Source organism: Neolamprologus multifasciatus, chromosome 7 (assembly GCF_963576455.1).
Source record: "Neolamprologus multifasciatus chromosome 7, fNeoMul1.2, whole genome shotgun sequence".
NCBI lineage: Eukaryota > Metazoa > Chordata > Actinopteri > Cichliformes > Cichlidae > Neolamprologus > Neolamprologus multifasciatus.
The window spans coordinates 19,444,565-19,461,577 of NC_140445.1; the positions used below are offsets into that span (position 1 = coordinate 19,444,565).

Below are 17,013 nucleotides of genomic sequence, written 5' to 3' on the forward strand. Positions count from 1 at the left end.
TGTAAAGAGCCGTCTCTGTGGAGGAAACCTCTGTTCTAATAATGTTTTGTTTAATCGTTATATGCTGAGCTTACCATTCTCATACTGGTCATCAATGACTGCCAAGTCTCCTCCTTGCTCCCTGCACCAACTTCGAGCATATGACCAGTTTCCTTTAATATCATTCTTTTTTCCTTTGAACATGAAGCACTTATTGTTGAAACGCAGCCAACCTAGAGGGGAGGAGGAAAATCGTAATGAGTAATAAAGAGAGAAAAAATACTCCAGCTGATGTGAAAGAACCAGCAGTCAGTCTGTGTGATTTAACCAAATTTGTATTTAAACTGTGTATGTTACCTGCAGGACAGTTGCCCTCCCAGGGCTGTGTTGGTGGAGGCGGAGTGTGAATATCTCCGGGGAACTTCTTACATACATAACCTGCTGAAGCCCGACCACAGTTGGCATCGTTCCATCCACCTTAGCAAGTCAGAGTATATTGCACGCATCATTATAGTTAATTCATAAAGACACATTAGTTAAAAAATAGTGTATTTGATCTAAATTGTCAGTTGACAGAAGGTGCAGTACCTTGATGTCTGTTCATCTGCACGCACTGCTCCTCCCCATTAGCATTGTTGGGCTCACCAGGAGCCCAGTGAGTGTATGTCACAGGGGAGTGGTCGACCCACCTGAGCACATAAAACAGAAATTTTACAGTTTTACATTAAAAGATTTTCCTTATCTTCAAATCTGTTAAAGTATGTTGAATGTTTTTAACCAGTAGTAAATTAGTGAATTTGGTCTAAATTTACTAACCAGAGCAATCATAACAATGGTCACATATATAAACTCATAATCATCAGTGCGATATACCGACAGCAACGCAAATTAGGTCAAACACAAGGGTACTAACAAAAATAACACAGCACAGATTGAATGCAAGTTTTTCTCTTTGTAATCAGTATGGCATTGTAGATAAGTGAGATAAAGATGAGTCAACATGTACCGGTATGAGGGCAAACCTTTCCTTCATAATTTGATTCAAACTGTGGGATCTTTGAGGTTGGGGCAGCTGTTCTCTAAATAAATCAGGCATTTCACGTGGTGTTCATCTAAGTTCATCTAATCAACTTCAATTGATGTTGATGAAGTTACTCCTGCTGTCCCACACGTGTAAATATGTGCATCATTGATTTTTGTGTATAAATGTGACCAAAAAAACTAAAACATAGCAAACCAAAGACGGTAAAACTTTGCTATTTGTAATACAGCCTTGGCTTATGCAAATTATGTTCTGACATTTTCTCTCCCCCTCCCCTAGACCCTCAGCATGAAGTCCTGATCTGTTACATTAAATATCAGTTTTAAGGACATGAAATATCCCTAAATATTGTGAAATGGAAACTCTGCTGCTCAGAACTATGAAAAAAGAAAATGACACAAAAAAGATCTGTTTAACATTTCTTTGCTTTAGTGCAATTGCTTAGAAACATACTTACACATATTGTCCATCTACTGTGCCAAACATCCTCATTCCAATCCAGGCTGCAGTAACCTTTCCTGTCCCCACCTGAAACAGCAGCAAAACCTATCACTCATTTATCCACAGTAAATAATCTCTAAAGAAGTTAAAGATGAAAAAACATACCATGCTGTTAACATATGCTTGTTCTTCTCTGTTTAGGATGGACACAAGTCTGGCTTTCTCTGCATAGCACCGTGTGAAAGCTGTGTGGAAGTCCACTATGTCGGTGTCATTGTAGTAATAGCAGATGTTTTTGTTCTTCCTCCAGCCGGGGTTCGAGCCACATTCGGGAGCTGAAGTTTGAAACGTTAGGAAAAAACAAACACTCAGACATTGTGAGGTTTTGTGAGGGTCTGAATTTATATAAAAATGGGAAGCAAATTCATGACTTGATCCCTCTGTAGAGAAACGACAGGTGCCTTAGTTACCTGGTTCAGGCGATGGGGGCCTAGGGGGAAGGATGGGATTCTTTCCTTTAGTAATCTTGCATATCCAATCCTGATGAGCGTCACAGTTGAGATCATTCCACAACGAGTAGGTGCCATTCGCGTTGCTCACCATCTCTACACAGTCCTCCCGACCCTCGTGATTGTTTGGCTCCCCGTTACCCCAGTTGGTGTGGGACAGAGGCGTGCCATCGCTCCAAGAATATCCTGCAATAAGGGAGGAGTTGTTTTTTAGGTTTATTCTTTATTTGGCTTCCATTTAACCAGGTCCAGTCTGCAATACATATATTTTGCTCACCTCCTTCTATTGGGTTGCTCCTGAGACCAATCCACTTGGTAGTGTCTTTGCTGTACAGGGCAAGAAACTCTTCTTCCTCCTGAGTGTGGATGCTGGCCAGATTACCACCTCTGGCAATACAGTCCTCAAGCGCTGCTTCCCAGCTCTTCTTCAAGGACCAGTCCACGTTGTGGAAGAGCTGCAGTAAATCACCCCTAGAAAATGAATCACTGACCTTCTCTTGCAGATAATCACACTTTTAGATGTTTAACTTTGTGCTGTTATTACCTTATAACAGTGCCTGAAATGGGGTTTGGCTGTCCAGCCAGCAGCACATCCCTGTGCAGGAGGAGCAGTCGGGGCCTTGGTGGGCGGGCTGATGTCAGGTCTGTATTTTTCACATACGAAGGCATATTTGTCCAAGCACTGCTTGTCATCCCAGAAACCACCAACCTGACCCGTTGTCATAGCCACACAAGTACCACCACCGTTATCTAAAGACAGAAAGAGATTTTGGTTTCTTGTGTTTATTATTGATAATAATAACAATAACAAAAAACTAAACTAAACAATTCTGGAGAAATTAGGGTGGGATTGTTGTTACTGGCGGACTCGTTTTGTAGTTTGCCTCTGGTGCAGTGAAAAAGTTGGAGGTAAAAGAGGTTGGCTAACAAAGCTGAAGTGAGATGGCTTATAAACCCATGGCTAGCTTTTTTAATAGGCAAACTGTACTGTACCTGAGACAGCAGCTACTCTGTACCTAATGAAATTGCTCAGTGTTTGGAAGAATTTCAGTCCTACAAGTTTGTTTTTCTTCAAAATGTAGTCACCTTCACCCTAGAGACATTTTATATATATATATATATATATATATATATATATATTTGGCTTTATTCAGTAAAAGGATTAGATGTTACAATCACTGACAATGAATTGCTTTTAATGGAGAAAATCTTGGGGGATGGCTGTTATGAGGAAAAGCAGCCCAGAAACTTTACCAGCGGCACACATTGTTGTGTGCCTCAAGTTTCATTCTTTTTACCCAAGCTGGGTATCTGCCATTTTTCCTTGGTTAGGTTTAGGGATTAGAGATCTGATCTAAATTATTAAAATTTGGGACACATCATCAGTAGTGGACCTTGGATTCATCGGGTGTTTTGGCCATTATCACTGGACACCCTCATCCAAGGAGGCCCTGCCAGGGTTGATCAGGCCCCAGTGTGTGTCACTGGTTTATGTTAAAATTGTTATTTCACTTCTTTTACCTGTTAAGTTTTCTGCAGTTTATTCTATGTCTTCAAAGGGACAGAAAAGGTGATAGAGAGGAGTAAGACAAGTAAGTAAGATAAGATTGGAGAGAGCAGAGAGGAGAGCCGGAAGGGGGGCGCTCGATCCGGCTTCCCACACTTCCCCACCAGATTGGGCTGTACGCTCTACCTCCCCACTGCCTCCCAGAAAAGGGAAGAAGAGCAGAACATTTTTCAGACATTATATTTTTTGGCTTTATTAGATAGATGCAGTGAAGACTGACAGGAAAGTGGTGGGAAAGAGAGAGGGGGAGACATGCGGCAAAGGGCTGCAGGTCGGACTCGAACACAGGCCAGCCCCTATCAGCCGTGCGACATATGGTCGCCTGCTCATCCAACTGAGCTAAACCAGCCCACCTCAGCGACATTTACCTTGTTGTTGTAAAGTTGTCCCTCTGAAATAATTTTGTAAACAGGAAAATGTTTACAGCTTTCTGTCTAAGATGAGGAGAAAAAAAAATCTGAAATATGTGTTGATGTGTATAACACAATATATACCAAAACAAATCATTGTGAAAAATGTCCCATGCTGTACTTGAAGCCACAACCTTCAACATACAAAGCAGAGGTGAGAGAAAGATGGTTCTCCATTCAAAGTCAATGGGACCAGAAAAAGTGAAATATTTCAGAAATGCAGAAGCTAGCCAGCTTTATCTAGGTCAGTGTTAGGTCAGTACCTGGCTGGTTTCTGTCCCAGTGAGTAAAGCTGAGAGATGAACCATCATCCCAAATGTAGTCCACCCCTCCACCTGCCCCCCCATGAGCACGCAGGCCAATCCACCAAAAACCAGTCTTTCCTGACAGCGCTGCTGTAAAATGTGACTGCTCATAGCTGCAGGAAAACGGAACAAAGAGATGATAATGACAAACAGACAATAATGTACAAAAAAGACTATTAGAGTGCACAACCTCAGCTGGAAAAATTTGCCCCTATACAAGTGGAGCAATTTAAAAAAAAAAAACAAGTATGAAATATTCTGTGAATCACAGGGGAGGAAAATTCTTCTTCATGAGTTTCTCAGAGATAAGAGTGTTGTTGAGTGACACTGGATTATAGCACCATAAGTATAGGCTAAGATTTTATGTATCATCCAGATACATAAAATCCAGAATCTGTAGTTTTGCAATAATAAGCAACCTTATATCACCCTCAGACAGACATGTGACTCACATGTCTCCAATATGCAGCAAGATGGCATCCTGCTCCTCACAGAAGGCCTTCGCATCAGACCAGCTCCTAGTCGTCTCCTCCATCCAGTAGCAGGAGTAGCCATATGCTTCCCAGCCCTGACAGACACATTAAACACCTTATTACACATCTGGCATTGTCACTTCTGCAGTGCGAGGTTAAACTTGAAAAGGCAGAGAAATGTGACAAGTCGATGTTTGTCGCACCTGAGAACATCCGTACACAGTGGGCTGTACAGAAGGCGGTGGGTAATGTGCTTTGGGCATTTTGCAGACGTATGTATTGAGTTCTGTGCAGGTCACGTCGTTCCATCGGCCAGACTGAAGGAAAATTAGTATGATCAATCAATCAATCAATCAATCAATCAATCAATCAATCAATCAATCAATCAATCAATCAATCAATTATGATTGATGTCAAAAAGACCACAACTGACTACAATCACTTTATTTGCTTTCACCAGTGAGGGTTTTCAGGTTTCTCACCTGGTGCAACATCTCAACACAGTCCTCACTGAACCCATCATGATTGTTGGGTTCCCCTGGAGCCCAGTAGGTGAATGTTGTTATATGTTGATCAGACCATGAGAACATGCCAGCATAAAATAGGTCATTTAGACCAATCCAGACGTCACTGGTGGCTGTGAAGGACAAATAAATAGCAAGTTTAAATCAAGTGTGACTTAAGAATGCAAAAGGCTTTTCTAAACCTTTAACATCTACTTTAGTTTAAACACAGAGAAAATAAGTGTAAATCCATACCCATGTACAGGTAGCCTTCCAGCCAGCTCTGCTCTGTCATGGAGAGGATGGAGACAAGTTCAGCACCCAGAGCCCTGCAGCTGCTCTGAGCATCATGCCACGTCTTTTTGTCTCCAAAAGGTTTGTAGCAGAAGTCCCCAAACTCAAACCAGTCAGGTCCGGAGCATCTCAGCTCTGTGGGAGAGAGTGGAAAAAGAAACGGCAGAACAACAACCACCAAGAACAGATTAACTCACAAAATCATCATTATTTCTTCAAAAAGTGGAAGCTGAAAGAAATTAAGAGGTTCTAACTGCATGTCAGCTTACCTCCATCTGCAAAAAAGTAAGACACAGCATAGTTTCCATCATATCTGTTGAAAGTAAAGGCATTGAATCAGCCTCTCGGGACTGCCCCGCTACTGAAAAACAAAACAAGACTGAACTAAGAAACTCATCTACTCACTGCCGTGAGGTAATGCCATTCCTCGTGGATCCAGGGTAGAAGTTCTGTCCGTCAGCTTTTAGCAAAGTGCAGTCTCCTCCAATCTCATTCAGAACCACTCCAGCATGGATAGCTGCTGCACAGATGTTTGAGTCCTGTTTAAGAAAGAAGAGCGAGGTAATGCATTGCACAGAACAACATTAAAAAAAATCTTTGAAAAGACATCAGATTTCCAAAGGGGAAACACATGCTGGTTATCTTTCTAGGAGACACAAACATTCTGGCAATGGTACGTACTGATGTGCCAGCCTGGAGGAGTCAGACTAGTTGTGCAACCTCTGTTGGGTCTAGATATCAATAGTGATACTGACACTAATTAACAACCTCTGCTACTTAACTGACCATATTAATATCCCAGAAGTTTAAGTGACGTGATGCTATACTCTAATTAAAAAGTGTTCTTTTATTTATTTATTTTTTACGTACCCCTCGATACAATGTAGTGCCATACACTGTGTAACCAGCTTTGGCACAGTCTGCTGGACAGTGGACACTGAAAGACATGAAAATTAGTGTAGAAATGTGTGACTAATAATCCAAAGAACAATGACACAAAGAGCTACAAATTCAACTTTATTACAGTATATTTGTTTAAAAAAAAAAAAAAAAAAGAGGAAAAATATATTTTTACTTACGTCATTTTATCATTAGCAAAGTTGAAGTTGGGCTTGCTGGCACATGTAACTGCATCTGTTGAACAACCGATATTTTATAATGACAAACCATATAAATTTAGATTTGTATTTGAAAAAAGGTTTAATCTGGAGTTAAGTCAGTTTCCTTACAGTCCGGCGTGCATCCTAACACCTCAAACCGAAGGCCTGCCTGACTGCTGAACTCCACTGGAAGGATGCGGATGAACTGAGCTGACACAGGCGTCCCCAGCAGCTGAGTCTCAGCAGTGTTTCTGTCTGTTGCTCCTGGTAAAAACTGGAAATGAATGAGAGAAATAGAAAATTGTTATCATGGATATTTAAACAGATAAACCTGTCCAAGAGCTCCCAAGTGTGGCTTTGAACAGTCTTGATGTCTGGCAGGTAGTAGACCACAGAAAGTCGCTATGCAGTTTCGTGCACTTCTTACTCACATTCCCATCAGCTGTGTAGTCAGTCCAGGTCAATCCATTCATACTGTGCTGAATCTTAAATTTGGTGACCCAGTGGTCATTCTGTGGGCAACCCTGAATCACAATCCCCGTCACTTTTCTGGTCTCACCAAGGTTGACCTGAATCCAGCTTGAAGCAGCTGTAAGACGACAGAGACAGGGTAGAAGATAGGACCTTTGTTGTGCCAAAACCCAGAACCCTAACCTCAAGTTTTAACTAACAATTCAAACATTATTACACATGTGTGATCCCTGAGTTGGTGCATACCATTTCCTGATGGCATCCAGCAGGAATTTCCATTCAGACGAGCTTTGTTAGGAGTGGAGGACCCAATGGAGGAGGAAGCAGAGAGCATGGCATCTGAGATGTTGCCATGTTCAAGACCCAAGCCGTGCAGGCACACTGAGCATTCAAAGCACAAAAGCATGAAGCCGGAATTGCACTAACTCAAGATAAATATGTAATACTACAGTAAACATTAGCACTGATTATAAAATGTTTAGAGAAACCGATGGAGAAGTTACCTTTTTGTTCACAGCTGTAGATGAGCTCAAGATATTTGGAAACAGTGGGGCAGGGGTCTGGGTCCACATTGGCATACGCAACGCAGAACGGATGGTTGTCACACATTTTTCTGTACTTAGGGAGGATGCCATCTACTGTGCAACTGCCTAGAATATAGTAATATCAATATTTACTTAATTAGTTTATTTGATTTACATTGATACATATCTGCAGATAAAGTTTTCAAAAAATCACTGAATCAAATATAAATCATCAATATATGTTGTAACAAATGTGCAGCACCACTTCCTGAGCCATCGAAGTGTGGACAGATGTCGGCATTGTTTCGTCCGTAGAAAGCAGACTGGATGTTGATCACACTTTCCTGTGGACAATGAAGGACAGCAGCGGAGCCCTGGCATACCAGTGCAGTCACAAAGCCTACAATAAAAAGTTGATGCGTTATTCCAGTGCAAAAATAATATATATTATAGATGAGGGTAGAATAATTAGCCTAAACATGAAAATTTCCTTTAAACAGAAAGTACCTTTAAACAGAGCAAGGAATTTTTAACACAACTTTTCCAAATATTCTAGTATTAATTTGGAGGCTTACAATTTTTTACTTTGCACATAGAAAAAAAATATTTCACCAAAACCAAAAAATTATTAGCCTCCCTTATACCAATAGTCAGTTTTGCATATTTTATTTTTTCATTGGATAATAGCCTGCAGTCATTTGTTGTAGTTTTCAGCAGGTCTCACACATCTCCTGAGTGATTCCAGTCCATTCTCTCAACCTCCTGCAGATTCGATGGTCTTCTTTCATGGCTCTTCAGTTCACCCCACAAATTTCCAAGATGTTCCAAGTCAGGGCTTTGTTTTGGGCAGTCAGTAACATCCACTTTGGTCTTCTGGAGGTTGTTCTTCACCAGGAGTGATGTACGTTTTGAGTCATTGTCAGTGTTCTTAAGGTTGTAAACCTCTCTCTTCTTTCTCTAAATACAATCAGTGTCTCTGTGGGCAAAGAGCTCTAGTTTCATGTCATCTGACCAAAGGGAATGCATCCAGTATGCATAACCTTTCTCCAAGTTGTCTATAGTATACTTCAGTCCAGCTTAAACTCATCTTTTCTGCAGAAGAGGAGTTTTTCTTGGTCTGTAATCTCACAGTCCGTTCCTGTGTAGAGTTCTAGTGATTGTCCTTTTCAAGATTATAATTCCTGACTTGGCTGAGTTATTCATTAGTGTCTTTGCAGTTATTCTGGACATATTTCTCATTCTTTGAAATCTTTCACTTTCTACATCTGCCAGGTGTGGCTCTCTTTGATTTTCTTTATAATAGTTCTCACTCCAGTTCTTGAAACTTTAGAAATGCTGTGATAACTATATCCATCTCCTGCTTTGTGAGCAGTGACAGTTCTTTTTCTCAAGTCTAAACTGATTTCTTTTTTTTTCTTCAGGTGACAACTGAGACAGCAGTTTTTTATATTGTGTGTAAATTGGAAGATAAACCTCCGTTTTTACTTGATTTTACAAACTTTAAGCATTGAAAATTTACAGCACATCATTGCACAGCAGTGGTTTGTGCTATTAGTCAGTAAAGGGGTTAGTTTTTCACAAGGCCAATGATATATTCACTGCGGTCATTTTTGGTTTTTCTGTAATAATTCTGTTATTATGTGCAAGCTGAAATTATTTATGCTTTTTAAAGAAAACTAGTATGTTTAGAAATGCTACATTGGCAATCTCTTGCTCTGTTTATCAACTGTATCTGTTTATTGTTTCAAATTAACACTAAGGTATCACTGTTACCATCATGAGGTGGGGGTGGCTCAGGTGTTCTTCCTGGAAAAAGTAAACATCTATCAGCAATCTGAAAATTGTCAAATTCTTATTTTCCAAGCATCATCTGGAGCATCATTTCTCACCTCTCCGCTTGCAGATATATCCTCTCTTGTACTCGCAGTTGTCATCATTCCAGTAGCCACTGTTTATGAGCATACTCAGACAGTCTTCGCCATAATAGTCATCTGGGTTCCCTGTGAGAAAAGACGAGCATATTTTTCACTTTAGTTTCTGTTTTTAGTCTTTAGTTTTAAGTCTGTAAGTATTTATAAAGCATCTGATTTGGCCTTTAACCTGCATTCCAGTGGATGAATCTGAATGGAGAGCCGTCTGTCCATTCCCAACCACCTTCAGTCATGGAGTCATGACCCCCCATCCACATAGAGATCCCAGTGGGACTCTGCTGGATTAAAGCTGAGAGGATATTTTAAAAAAGCAGCAAATTATAGCAAGTTGAGATTATTAACAGATCTAAAGAAATAAAAAACAGTAAAATGTGAAGATAAAGATAAAACACCAGACTAATGAGCAAAGTTCTAGGCCCTTTTCACTCCTTGGTTGCAGTTATGTGTGCTTTGTTGCACCAGCCACACCCAAAAGTGGGAGTGTACCTGTATACCCAGTCAGTCTTTGAAGATGATTTACAGTATTTAGGGGAGAAAAAGTCTCCAGTGCCCACTAGTGGTAGCATTGAAAAAGACATCACTAGTTACACCGCTCCAAAATTCTACAATACATGAAAGCTACACAATCTCCAAACTGCAAACTTTTTCAAGCATAAATTTCAAGCAAAGATCTGCACATATCAGCTCTGAAACACCTACAAACTGAAAAGTGAGAAGTTGACTGAGAAATTGAGAAAAGCAGTTAAAATATGTAGTCTAAAATAAAATTTAAAAATCCCATTTAGCATATTATTACACTGAAATATGATTTAAAATGTCATATTTTCATATTTAGGAGCAACAGCACGATTCAATAGAATCCTTTAGTCCTCAAGTTATCAACCTATTTTAGCAACTTATATGAAAGAATGGGATCATTCACAGCCCCTTTTTATTTCATACAGTACAGTTACAGTCATACAGTTACAGTTCATTCAGTTTTTTTTATCTGTAACATGCGTTCTGTAATCTTCCTATGTAATGTTAAAAAACGATTCATGTTTTTTAATCGTTTTAAATCAGTTATGATATGTTAATGATGTATTATAGTATGATATATGATTCTAATACCCAAATATTAATGAAGCAGGGCCTCTGTAACACTCTGTTTAACAACAAATGACCATCTTTTTCATCTGAACAGTGAAATAAAGATGTAAGGATCATACCCTGTATGAAGGTCTGTTCAAAGGGCTCAGTGATACTGAGTAGATCTCCTCCCTGATTGACGCAGTCAGCTCGAGCCTCTGCCCACGTCCTCATCGACAGGTAGTTAAACAGGTAGCAGTAGTCATTGAAAGGATCAGCGGTCCAAGAACCGCATTTATCGTTCCAGCCTGTAACAAACACAACTGCTCACACATTTGCACATTGAGATAAATGTATTTAATCATCATTTGTCAGTGTAGCTTAAAGCCTGACCTGGTCCAGATGTTGGAGGCTGGGGAGGAGGCCCTTGTCCCTTGGCTACAGAAATACAAAACAAGGAATAACTCTAAATATAAACTCAATATATAAAATTAATTCAGAAAGATAAATGCATTTATCACACCTTTTTTGCAGATATAATCCCTTGTGGCTGTGCAGAAGTCATCATTGAGTTTTCCAGGATCATTGTGAGTCGTTCCTGTGATGTGCATACAGTCTTCATTATTCTGCCAGTTGTCAGGCTGGTGTTCCGCCCATGGGAGAAAATCCTGAGATCAGGAGAAACCGTGAGTATTTTCATGTGTAAAATTTTGACACCGTAAAATATTATGAAGGATAGAGGATAGTCTCAAGTTTTTTAGGTTTGTGATGAATGTTTTCACACTTTTACACAGTATAAGAAAATAGGTTAGAAATACATGTTTTGGTGCCATATAGGTTGCTCTGGCTTTGGCACTTACTGCAGGTGTTCCATCGGTGTATACAAACTGGTTTTCAACATTAATGTCATTCAAACCCACCCAGGCTGCCCCTGGCATGTGAGCTATCAAAATGTCAAGACAAAAACACATCAGCATTGATAGAGTGTGTTAATGAAATACTTCACTTTAGTCATAGTTTGATTTGCTCTCTTAGTAACTCACCAATCAGGAAACTCAGCTCTTCCTCTCTGTGGAAGCTGGCCAAGTGACCCTGCTCTCTGGTACAGTGTGCTTCAGCATCTTGCCAGTTTTTCACCATCTTGGTCTCAAAGTAATAGCAGAAGTCCCCATACAACAAGTATCCAGTGTCACAGTGGGAATCTAAAGCAAATCAACAGTTATCAGTAAAGGTGTGGTCTGACCGCAAGGAAAGAGAGAATGTGAAGTTTGACTGACCAGGAGCTGAAGTTGGTTTCGGGTTCTGTCCCCCAGTCATCTCACAGATGTATCCCAGGCTCTTAAAGCAGTTGGTTGTTTCCCATTTGCCATCATAATTTCCTGGATAAGAATGTTGAGAACGTTAATCGGTCTTGTAACAGCAGCCTCAATCTAATGACACACGAAACGATTAGCTTAGGAACAGAGCAACAGAGCACCGATCCTTACCCGTAAAGATCTGTCCACAGTCCCAGAAGTTCTCAGTGTTTCTGGGCCAACCGGCACCATAGTTTGAGAAGGTTATTTCGGTTTTATCCACCCATTTGAAGTGGCCATCCTGGTCCTTATCTGGTAATGTTACAAACATAAATAACTTTAGATTTTAGACAGCTTTCTCATTAATCGTGTATAAAATGGCAATGTCTTTTTTCAAATTTTCATGAGCACCAAATCATAGAGGACCTGATAAACCAATCCACATGTCAGGTATGTCCACTTGATGAAAGTCTGGGAGTTTCCCATTAATGAAATACTGTTCCTCTTGACTACACATGGAGAATGGAACAAACATGGCAGATGAGAATCACTGTGTGTGATCAAATACATGAACTCATGAAGCCTAAATTCTTAAGACAAGACTATGCAACTTATTATTATTTAGGAAGTTGGTAACACTATCATTGGTCAGAATAGTCTCACTTTGATTGGAAACTTGCAGTTTTCTTTTTCTTTACCTGTTTATAATCAGGAGGTGAGCCCCTATATCAGAACACTTTGTAAAAGCCTCGTGCCAGGTGGTCAAGAGATTGATATTACTGACCATCCAGTAACAACTGCCACCAAAGCTCTGCCAGCCAGCAGGGCAGACGGCTGCAGGTGAGAAGGGAAAACAAGAGTTGGAAATAGTGAGAGATAAAAACAGAAACCAAATAAAATGCTTTCACAATGGTAAACCTTGTGTTTCCAAAACAATCAGTCTTACTATTCAGTGGACGTTTGCACATGTAAGGACGCTCGTGTCTGCAGACGTGGGACCTCCAGTCTCCAAATGAACTGGTTTCATCCTTGATCATTGCAATACAGCTGCCAACCTGAGTGTCACTGTTGGAAAATGCAAGATTTAGTCAATTAATATTGACTTTGAGAGTCTGTTTCAACAGTATGAAACCTTACATTGTGGGTTGACCTTCAGCCCAATTTGTGTAGCCCACTTGTGTAGCATCAGACCAGGCAAGCTGACTGTTCCCCACTTCCACTTGACATGAAATCTTGTTGCATTTCTGGAGAAACAAAGGTCAAATTATCCATTTAGAAAGAAGTAAGTCTGTTCACTAATCCTACACTATGCCTCTCTTACCAGTGTAGAAAGCCCAATCCAGAGGTCAAGATGTGTTTCACCCATGTTTGCCGTGACAAACTGGTTTTCTCCTGCTGAAGTAATGGACACCAGGTCTGCTCCATCCGCCACGCAGTCATGCCTAGCTGATGTCCAGCTCTTTCTTGTGTCTGATTTAAACTTGTAGCAGTTGGAGCCGTACGTCATCCACCCGTTAGCTAAGTCACACTGTGGGCTAGGATTTGCTGAGGAGGAAGGAAGAAAATATGTTTAAGCTGCTATAGCGAAGAATGATTTACGACGTGTCCTTAGGCACAGACTAAGCTCTGGCCACATCACACAGCCAGTGGTATGACATGTTTGGGGTGTTGCGCTCATACTCATAGAATCAGGGTTACATTTAGTAACTACTGTTTTTTCAAGCCAAACCTCTTAGGCTCACTACTATTTCTCTGGTTGTTATTCCCAAATAGACATCACAAACTTTGCACTTGATTTATGGGTATTATAAACAATTAAAGTCTAAGTTGAGAAACTTCCAGATTTGTTTAAACAACTGACATTTTTAAAAAAGCTATTTCCAGCTTATAATGGCATGGTGTACTTATGCACTAATCTTGCATGCACATGGTAAAAGTAACCAGAGATTTTGAGTATTTGGCCCCAGTCCCACCACACAGAGTGGTGTCAGGTGACATGGATGTTCAACACTCAGATTTTATTATGGTTACAACATGCATGGTGACTAGGGAAATGTGAAGCAATTTTGTATATTGTATTGTTGGCCTGGTGTATAAACAACAATGTTAATACATCATGTAAATTTTACACCACAATCCATTATATCAAATGATCACTGCATGCAATGTGTGCAAAACCTGTATAAATAAAACTGGATTAAACTGCGTGGCTAAAGAGGTGATCAAACCAATTTTCCCCCACTGTGCTCTTTTCACTTACAGTTGATGTGTTTGCAGATGTATTTCCTCTTGTTATCGCAGTTTTCATCATTCCACGCTCCAAAGTTATAGCCTACAACCTGACCACAATCCTCATTATCATTCCAGTCATCAGGCTGGCCTGACATCCAGTGTCTGAAATAGGAGCGTAATGGATAATTATTATGGATAAAATTACATATCTTTCATTTATTTCTTAATGATCAGGTATTATGTTAATGACTTTCACGCCTTTCTGATATGCCCAAACATGGCTTTGACCCTCAAGTCAGATAAGGAAAAGCTCACCCACAAAGATGAGTACACGTGCAATGGAAGTTGTGTGGAAAAAGAACCATGGTTACTAAATAAAATAAATAAGTTGGGCTTCACTAGAGTAGTAAACGCATTACATACGACAGATATTGTATAAAAGGACTCCCATCACTCCACTCCCAGACACCTTCCACGGTGCGGTCATTCAGGCCGATCCAGTAGATCTCTGAGCTGATTTGTGTCCTCACCCATAACTAGAAACGGGACACGAAAATATAAAACCAGAGAGTGAAAAATGATACAACATTATTTATGTAATCCTCTGTTAATGTCTCCCGTTTTTTGTTTCTCACACGCCCTCATGAATGTCCTGAATGCTCAATCAGGTTGCTGTTATGCTCCAGACAAAATTCATTTGCCTCCAACCATGACTTTGTATCAGTTGAAAAGAAGTAACATTTGTTCTCATACTCCCTCCAGCCTGACTGGCACTGGCTATGAGCTGAAAATATTGAAAGAACACAGCAAAGCAGGAAAGTTAGCATGTGAGGCAGCACATTTCCAGCCACATAGATATAATATGCTCCTTTTCGGTTTTGATGTAATACTACTTATGGGAGAAAATGATCTCTTCACTATGATCTCTCTCTGCATAGTCTGATGTTTAGATATTTACATTACTTCTCCACTTCAGGTGAATTTCTATAATGCTTTTATTATAGAGACTGTGACTACTTTGCTGGGTTGATAAGTACACAACTCCCCCAGTTGATCAGCTGAACGCTGAATGCTCATCAATCATAAAAGTCGCATGACAGAGCTACAGTCTAGCCATGTCAGTCAGTTTGCACAAATCTTTGGTAAATGTTTCACTTTAACAACTTTGCGCATGATTTCCACGAATCCTTAATTAGTCAAGCAATCATAAAAAAGCACCGAATTCTAACCTAAACCTAAGCATCAATTAATAAAGACTAAAAATTAAAAAATAAATCAAGCTTCTGTGATATCTGCAGTTAAATATACTGCGCTAATGGAAGTAATTATTACATTTAGATTCGTAAGTGTCTTCCTGAGACTTTGGGTCACATGATCTTCTGCGCATCATGTTCTTCCAAAAGCTTTTTTTAAACCAATATTGCAAAATGTAATTATTATTCCTGCAGCCAGGTTACATCAGAAAACAACAGTCCATATTTCTGATGTTTTGCTTTTTAAGATGATTAAAAAAATCTCTGTTTTTCAAAATAAAAAACTGAATCATTACTTTCTGTGATTGGCACATTTTTTGGGGAAAAAGAGGAAAAATAAAAATAAGATTGTCAAACATACAATTTAAAAATGTAATTATAAGAGCCTGACTTACCTCCAGTAAGAACAGCAGCAAAGCTCAACAGCTTCAGAAGCATTCTTTGTCTGTTTGCTTTTTTAATTAATATTTTTGCTGTCTTAAGGAGTGCTTATGCACATCCTACTATAGCAAAGTCGTTTCTCTAACGTCCCCCGAGCCTGACAGCGTATGTGTGAGTGAGTGATGTGCTCTAGCTCCAAGTATTGCCCCCTCTGAGAAGCTTTTCGTTGGTTTTCCTCTTTTCAGCAGTCTTCCAGGGTCCAAAGACTGAAAGTAGTAAAACAGATGTGACGGTCATTTAAAAACTGCAGCAGTCTGCTACTGTGTGTCAATAAAACCCAAGCCAATAAAAATGAATAAAAAATAAAGATGGGCGTTTTGATTTCACCATGTGGTATTAATGCTAACAACAACTATCAGTAATAAACAATGTTTTTCAATTGAAAACCAAGATTTCTTTCTAAGCCTATTTTTACATTATTTCATTTCAGACTGTTGTTAACTAAACTTTTTTTCTTGAATATTTTTAAAACATAAAACCCTGATTGCTCTTGTATGAGTAAAATGTCATTGCTACTCAAATATCAAAAGTTTATCAGCAATTAATTTGATGTAACTGATTTGTGACATTGTCACAAAATAATTGGTCCAAACAGCATGTCAGGTAGGTTTCTCATAGTATATAAAAATGCAAACACACCAGTTTTGGGGTGTTTTTTTGTTTTGTTTTTTTACACAAAAAATCCAAAGTTTAGTGCGTAACCAGTACAAAGAGCGCATGCTCACAGAATACACAGGTTATAAACAACCACATGTCAACGGTCAATAAACGTATATGTACTGCCAAACCTCTGCCTCTGTTACTTTTTAACATGGTTTATAAGGATGTTACAAAACAATAAACTCAAATTTGCAGTTAAATTCTCATTTATTCTTTCATTGCTACAATTATGTATCATATTTTTAAAAAGTGTTATGAAATGCTAAAAAATAAAAAAGCTGTAACAAAATTTTCTAAGAAGCTGAATTTCCACTGTAAACACAATAAATAGAAATGCAATCAGGAATAAAATGGAAACGACATTTGATTTTTTTTTTTTGTTTGTTTGTTTTTTTTTTAAAAAAAAGGACACGTATATTTAAAACAAATTCCACAATTATGAAAAAAATAAGTCACACAAAAGTGGGTGAAAATGTCAGGCCACTAAATTAAGAATATTCATTAGTGATCTGCTA

At 39.3% G+C, this 17,013-nt stretch overlaps 1 protein-coding gene across 1 annotated transcript in view; it reads right to left on the bottom strand.

The window, feature by feature from the left end:
- The window catches only part of LOC146514135 (uncharacterized), a 20,827-nt gene extending 4,079 nt beyond the window's left edge, over positions 1 to 16,748 (bottom strand). Inside the window, 42 exon segments of the mRNA XM_085165361.1 lie at positions 75 to 212; positions 337 to 456; positions 568 to 668; positions 1,479 to 1,549; positions 1,628 to 1,797; positions 1,933 to 2,157; positions 2,249 to 2,426; positions 2,516 to 2,721; positions 4,212 to 4,366; positions 4,706 to 4,821; positions 4,930 to 5,043; positions 5,209 to 5,363; positions 5,485 to 5,658; positions 5,793 to 5,836; positions 5,929 to 6,062; positions 6,394 to 6,460; positions 6,603 to 6,657; positions 6,753 to 6,897; positions 7,055 to 7,212; positions 7,341 to 7,475; positions 7,598 to 7,744; positions 7,881 to 8,018; positions 9,392 to 9,424; positions 9,508 to 9,618; positions 9,719 to 9,838; positions 10,758 to 10,925; positions 11,011 to 11,055; positions 11,141 to 11,285; positions 11,478 to 11,560; positions 11,661 to 11,819; positions 11,895 to 11,996; positions 12,105 to 12,224; positions 12,339 to 12,421; positions 12,611 to 12,746; positions 12,859 to 12,977; positions 13,050 to 13,156; positions 13,234 to 13,457; positions 14,173 to 14,306; positions 14,568 to 14,680; positions 14,782 to 14,808; positions 14,810 to 14,928; positions 15,793 to 16,748. Of these exon segments, the coding sequence (XP_085021487.1) occupies positions 75 to 212; positions 337 to 456; positions 568 to 668; positions 1,479 to 1,549; positions 1,628 to 1,797; positions 1,933 to 2,157; positions 2,249 to 2,426; positions 2,516 to 2,721; positions 4,212 to 4,366; positions 4,706 to 4,821; positions 4,930 to 5,043; positions 5,209 to 5,363; positions 5,485 to 5,658; positions 5,793 to 5,836; positions 5,929 to 6,062; positions 6,394 to 6,460; positions 6,603 to 6,657; positions 6,753 to 6,897; positions 7,055 to 7,212; positions 7,341 to 7,475; positions 7,598 to 7,744; positions 7,881 to 8,018; positions 9,392 to 9,424; positions 9,508 to 9,618; positions 9,719 to 9,838; positions 10,758 to 10,925; positions 11,011 to 11,055; positions 11,141 to 11,285; positions 11,478 to 11,560; positions 11,661 to 11,819; positions 11,895 to 11,996; positions 12,105 to 12,224; positions 12,339 to 12,421; positions 12,611 to 12,746; positions 12,859 to 12,977; positions 13,050 to 13,156; positions 13,234 to 13,457; positions 14,173 to 14,306; positions 14,568 to 14,680; positions 14,782 to 14,808; positions 14,810 to 14,928; positions 15,793 to 15,835 (5,137 nt within the window). The 5' untranslated portion in view covers positions 15,836 to 16,748.
- Positions 16,749 to 17,013: the final 265 nt, after the last annotated feature.